At 57.9% G+C, this 6,263-nt stretch overlaps 1 protein-coding gene across 1 annotated transcript; it reads right to left on the bottom strand.

The window, feature by feature from the left end:
* Positions 1-3,952: 3,952 nt before the first annotated feature.
* LOC119267648 (probable membrane-associated kinase regulator 2) lies at positions 3,953-5,726 on the bottom strand. Its single transcript, XM_037549079.1, has 2 exons — positions 4,484-5,726; positions 3,953-4,389 (listed from the first exon to the last, which is right to left on the bottom strand). Exons 1-2 carry the CDS (start codon positions 5,598-5,600, stop codon positions 4,304-4,306), a joined length of 1,203 nt encoding a protein of 400 aa, XP_037404976.1. The 5' UTR covers positions 5,601-5,726; the 3' UTR covers positions 3,953-4,303.
* Positions 5,727-6,263: the final 537 nt, after the last annotated feature.

The raw sequence follows: 6,263 nt of genomic DNA on the forward strand, positions 1-6,263 counted from the left end.
GCCGGCGCGACGCGACCCGCCATCGAGGTCATCCGCGGCGGCATGAAGGGCCGCGTGCGAGGCCGATGCTCGGAGGAGCTCCGGCGGAGGCGAGGCCAACGCTCCCCGCGCTAGGGTTTGTGGCGGCGGCGACGATGGAAGGGTCGCGGATGTAGGATGGGGTGAGCGGGGTGCCGGCGCGTGCGCCCATTGGGTCCAGCTCGCCGGCGCCGGCGCGCGCATGACGAAGGTGACGCGGAGGAGAGAGTGCGGTGCGAGCGTTGGTGTGTGCCGCGCGCGGAAGTGGGCGCCCTAAATACACAACGCGCGTTGACGGTTCGGACAGCGCGCCCGACTCCATAGGCCGCGCGCGCAGTTATCGCACCCGCTGGAGCCACTCTATCAGTTGCGCGCACGTTAAAATGACCAAACTTACGGCACGACGTTTGTTTAACACGGTTGTTGAATATGCTCTCAGGTAGCTAGGGCCATAGCACATGACGCTACGACGTCCATCCGCATGCCGCACCCCCAGTTAGCATGAGTTGTCCCCACATGTCAATCAGTCACTGCATGGTCGAATGAGGTGTGTTTGGTAGAGCGTATGAGGGGTGCATGAGAGCAAAAGTTTCCTTCTCGACCCACTTTTGAGTGTTTGGTAGAGTATGAAGGATGCATGAGTCCACACTAGTTTAGCACAAATACACTAAAAGCATGCATGAGGAGAGCATGCATGAGGAGGGGTGTTGAGGTGAGCATGCATAAAGAGGGAACAACTATGCTGAGATGAGAACGCAACCAAACACACCCTATTTTTCCGTCTGAGGTGCGGTGCATAGCTCGCAGCAGATCGGTACTGCTTTTTCACGGTACTTTCTATGAGAGGGTACCTTGTGAACGATTATTTGTTGTTAGAAATTCAACACTGAGTGAAGCGGCCAGGAAAGAGATAACTAGCATTTAGTGATGAAGCGAAGGCTGGTCGTCTTGTACAGTCTGGAGACAAATCCAGTCTCCGGGGTCCTACTTTGTTCTCCGGAATCATTAGCCATTCGGAGCTACGCGCCAGAGCCAGAGTCACAATCAAATCATCAATTAGAGGCTCACGTTCCATCAACAAAACAATAAGGAAATACCTAAAACTCATCTAGATGAGATATAATTTAATCTCATTTATTTTAAAACTAGAACAGATACAATCCATGTCAGCACACACGCATCTTAAAGCATCACATCCAATGGCTATAAAAGATGAATGAGACCAAATTATATCTCATCTAGATGAGTTCTAGCAAAATTGAAACAATAACCCACTCCTAAGCATGGCCCGGCATAGCTTTGTTTGCGAGTGCATTCATGCCGCTGCATGGCAAACTGTCATGGCTAATAAACAGTGATGTCCGGCTACCCAGTGCAAATCTACAGTAAGGATCACACTGTCAGCTACTACATGGACGTAACGTACGTACAGTTCTGCCACAGTTGTGACGGTAACACGTATCAAACCCGATCGGGACCCGAGCTGTTTGGGTTTTACGAGTAGTCGTGGACAATCTCGTCCGACTCCACGCGGCGGCGACGCCGTTGCTGGATCACAGAGCCATGCATCACGTACGCCAGCCATTCATGCAGCCGGCCGTGGTCGACGACGCCCCACTCCTCCGTGGCCGGGCAGCTGCCAGGCCAACAGAAAACCCACGGCGCTGCCCGTGTGCGGTGGCCGTGGCACGCGCTGCCTCATTCCCGCCGCTCCGACAGACAGACCGGCCGCCGTGCCGTAGTCATCGCCGACTGCGCACGGACGCATCGCGCGCAAGTAGGAGAGGCAATGATAGATGGGTGCTGTTGCCGGTATCAGCGTACGCCCGCACGCCGCTATCTGGTCCAGCATCTGAAGAAGGCGTCGCAATTGTTAATTAGCGCAGCTGTACTGCCGCGCGCAGCCGATGCCTCTGTCCGTATCTGCTAATCCGCCGACGGGACCACGACAAGCATGGCCATTTAAGCAAAGCTATTCGGGGGTGTGCACAACAAAATTTGGACTTGAGCAATCGGGTGCGAGACCACGGAGCAGTGCGACGGGACGACGCGCGGCGACGTCTCAAAAGGATAAGGACGGCCGGCGAGGTCGCACGGTGCTAGGTGTAGCACACAGACACAGGCCGTGCGCATCAAAGGAGGAAATGTCAGACGTAAATAAATGCCAAACTGAGTAGTGGCTTTTATTGGTTTTATTTTGGGCACCCTTGGAGAGAAGTGATAGCCTGCATCGATGGAGAACTGTACATGGAGTGGCCCTAGCTATCCTAGTGAGCGAGGGTGCAGGACATTGGATTCCTTTCCAGCCCCGGCGCCCATGAACGCGGATACGGCTCGTGTTAAGCGGGGGCTACTCTGACACTCACGCTATCTAGATCTACACAAGTGAATGATCCGAAAATGCCTTTTGGAGCTCGGCCTACATGGAGGTCGGTTTTTGAAAAACACAAAAATCATGAAAATTCATATTTTTACAATTCAAAAAAATCTGAAAAAAATTACAGATATACATGGAGGCATAACACATGTGTGTAAATTTTTAGGACGAAATACGTTGAAATGAAGGCTGTGCAAAAAAGACAAATCTGAGGCCTTTTAACACATGTTACTATTCATCCTCAAAGTCCAGAAATTTGTCTTTTTCTATAGGTCGCATTTCGAAGTATTTCATCTTGAATTTTTACACACACATGCATTTCATCCGTGTATAGTTACATATTTATTTTGAGAATTTTTTGAAGTCAAAAAGTTTGAATTTTGAATTTTTCAAAAATAAAGGGCTTCATGGAGCTCGGTCACCAAAACTGAATGATCCAGCAATCTTGCCGAAATTAACGAGTCCCATGCGTAGCTCTGCGTCGTAGTACTACCACTACCTCTTAGGCTGAGCGGCTGACACGCATGGCCCCGGTACACACACGAGGTACGTACTAGCAAGAAAACACCAGGGATCACGGACTAGGCTGGCTAGGCGGTACTGGACGGGGGGCTTAACAACAGGCGGCGCCGTAGTGATCCCCGTTCCCGAATCAATGCGTGGCAGGCAATAACTAGGTGATCGTATGTACACACGCGTCGTGGTACGCCAGTCAGTAGCTGCGGTCACGTACCTCTCGTGTACATACTCGGGGCAAGTCTGCATGCATACTACCACTACCAGGAGGTATGACTCGTATGAGTAGCCACGCCCTGCGCCAAATGGCAAGCATGCCATGCCCGGCGCACACGCGCACCGTGGTGACCAGTCCTCAGGCCGTCACGCGGCACGGTGGCAGGGCGTCCTCCCCGCCGCGCGGCGCGGCGCCATCCCCACGCGCGTGGGCGAGTGACCACACAATCGCGCGCCGGGACAAACCCACGGACACTCCACGTAAAGATTAGCCAGCCAGCCGCGGGCACCGGGCCAGAGCACGCCCAGACTGCGCTGCGTCCGTCCACGGCCCGCCTCCTCTCCTCCCTCCACGCCTTTCGCGGCGACCGAGACGCCTCAAGGCAAGGCCCCCATGCCGCCGACGCGACGGGCGGACGGGACGGCACGGAGGCGAGCACGCCGCGCCGCGCCAAGCCCGGCGGGACGCCTCGGAGCGGACAGAAAGAGGACGGGCCGTGCCGCGCAGTGCGTCGTCGACCGGCACAAAAGGCAGCGGATTTCGGTCGACGGCGACGCGCGGTGTCGCACACGCCTCGCCTTTCTCGAGCCGGAACAGAGCCCGGCCCGGGCGTGCGTGCAGAATCGGCTGGGAAAGCGCGGCCGCGTATCAGCCTTTCTCCGTCCTGCTCCATGGTTTTCCCCGAATTCCACGGGACAGCAGCCTCGTGCTAAAGCTGCCCCGTCCGACAAACCCCTCTTTTCTCAGCGACCTTGTGTTTACACAAGCCACACCCTTGCACTGTCGCTGTTCGGCCCAGACCAGTCGCATTACACACGAAAAGATGTGAAAATTCGAATGCAATGCCAACTTCTAGCAAGAAGTTTACTAGAAAAGCGACTTCACATTGGGGGCACGGAAATATTTTACATGCATACTACTCGTACTAGCACCGCCAGATTATTGCATCCAGACGGCGGCGAGGGGATACGCTAGGAGTTCATCGCGGCCGAAAAGACAAGCTTTTTGCCACGTTAAGACAAGAGAGTAGAGCGCACACGTATGCACGCACGTTTTCTTAATCCGGCATCATGATGCGAGTACCAACTAATAGTAGTATTAAAAATGCTACTAGCATCTAGGCTAAGATTTGATTGAGTACGGCGATCGCCACTCCGGGGTCCGGACGGCCCGGCTCACGCGCCGTCGACGCCGTCCTTGGTGTCGGCCGCGCCGTCGGCCTTCGGCTCCGTCATGGACCTCAGCAGCGGCGACTCGGACCCTACGGGGTTGTGAGAGAAAGCAGAGGGATGTTATCATCTATGGACCTGAATGTCACAGGACGCGGGGACGGAAATGAGTGGGGCTTGTGGTACCTTTGGACGCGTTGAAGGAGCGCTTGCAGTGCGCAATGGCGCCCTGGATGCCGTCCTGCAGCTGCAGCAGCGAGTCGTCGCGGCGCTGCGGCTGCGCGGGGGTCGGTGATGTGGCCGACGGCGACGGCGCGGCCGCCACGGCGGAGGACGCGGAGCGGCTCTTGCCGAGGCGCTTGCACGCCTGCTTCAGGCCGGCCGGCACGCTGGCGCGCGGAGCGCGCACGCCGCACGCGACGACGACGGGCTGTGGCGGCGGGGCAGGTGCCGCACGAGGCTGGGAGGGGGCGGGGGAGGGTGTCGCGGAAGGGGACGGCGAGGGTTCGGGCTCCGCGTCCGTCTCCTCGCCCTCGCTGGCGCCGGCGAACCGTAGGCGCTCGCCGTAGCGGCGGGAGACCTTGACGTACAGGGGCTTGATTTTGTTCAGGTACTTGAGCATAACCTCCTTGGCGAAGCGCCGCTCCTCGGCGGTGATCGCCACCGCGTCGGAAGGCTGAGGTGCCTGCACCGCCGGCCTGGCCGCGCCGGTGCCAGCGCCGGCGTCGGAGGTGCGAGAGCTGTTGTCACGCGTGAAGAGCGACACAAACGGCGCGTCGTCCACCCGGAACTTGATCAAGAAGCGGTTCGTCTTGGGCGCCGGGGAACCGCCGGCAGCACCACCCGCGTTGCCCTCCGCCGGAACGGGAACCTTCGGCTTCCTCAGCTTAAGCAGAAGCACGCGGAACTTGGTCGCCGGACGGAGGAACGACGCCGCCGGGGCCTCCGCCGTCGCAGCAGGCTCCGCCTCCTTCCCGACGCCGTTCTCAGCCTCACTGACCGGCACCACCGGCTCCACGGCCACCACCTCGCCGCCGGACGCGGCATCGCCGGCGACGGAGAAGTTGAACTCGACCCTCTCTTCCTCCGCGTCCGACGCGGCGCTCTCGTCGCCCGGCACCGCGAACTCGAGGTCGAAGAAGGCCGCGTCGTCTTCCACCACGTCCGCGCCCCCACCACTTCCACCCCCTTCACCACCTTCCTCACACGCCAACGCGGCAATGGTCGTGGCCGGCACGGCCGTGCGCTGGTTGCCGGCGACCGCTCCGCCGCGCAGGTACTTGAGAAGGCTGAACGACTCCATCACGCCCAGAGAGGCCGAGCTCACTCCACTCCCTCACCCCTCTACTTCTCTTGATTGTCTCTCTCCACACTCAAATAAAAAGACTCTTTCGGGGGAGGCTTTTACCTTTCGGGGAGGAGGAGGACAAGGTGGTGGCGCCGCTGCCTCGCATCGCTGGGGTAATAGATGAGCTCATGAGCAGCGGCAGGCGGTCAGAGGCGAGGGGCCAGTGGCCGCGGTGGGGCCCGACGGTTTCGGCGGGGCCCGTGTCCGTGTGCCGTCTGGGGCGGGTCTCGCGTGATCTCGCCCGCTCGTCGCCCAATCAGCCGCCAGCATCGAACGAGGAAATAGGTAGCCACCGGATTTCTTCGAATTTATTTTGCTGAAACTGTGAGTGACCAGACTTCTCAGTTGGGATTTTCTATGCTGCGATGGATCACATGGCACGAGTGACGTGGGCTTTGGCTGCACATGCTCGGCATGAACTGCTTCGTGTCCTCCTCCTCGCTGCGGGATGGGCTGGGCTGTGCTGCGGATGGTAAATCTAGCTTTATCTAATCGGAGTTCAACGACCGTCCGACTAGAGACAAAACGCCTATCTATTCAATCGTCACTTGATTTTGTGCACATCATCAAAGCATCCGATCCTGGAGACGACTCGGATGGCTTCTTCTTCTTCCTCAG

This window comes from Triticum dicoccoides, chromosome 3A, assembly GCF_002162155.2.
Source record: "Triticum dicoccoides isolate Atlit2015 ecotype Zavitan chromosome 3A, WEW_v2.0, whole genome shotgun sequence".
NCBI lineage: Eukaryota > Viridiplantae > Streptophyta > Magnoliopsida > Poales > Poaceae > Triticum > Triticum dicoccoides.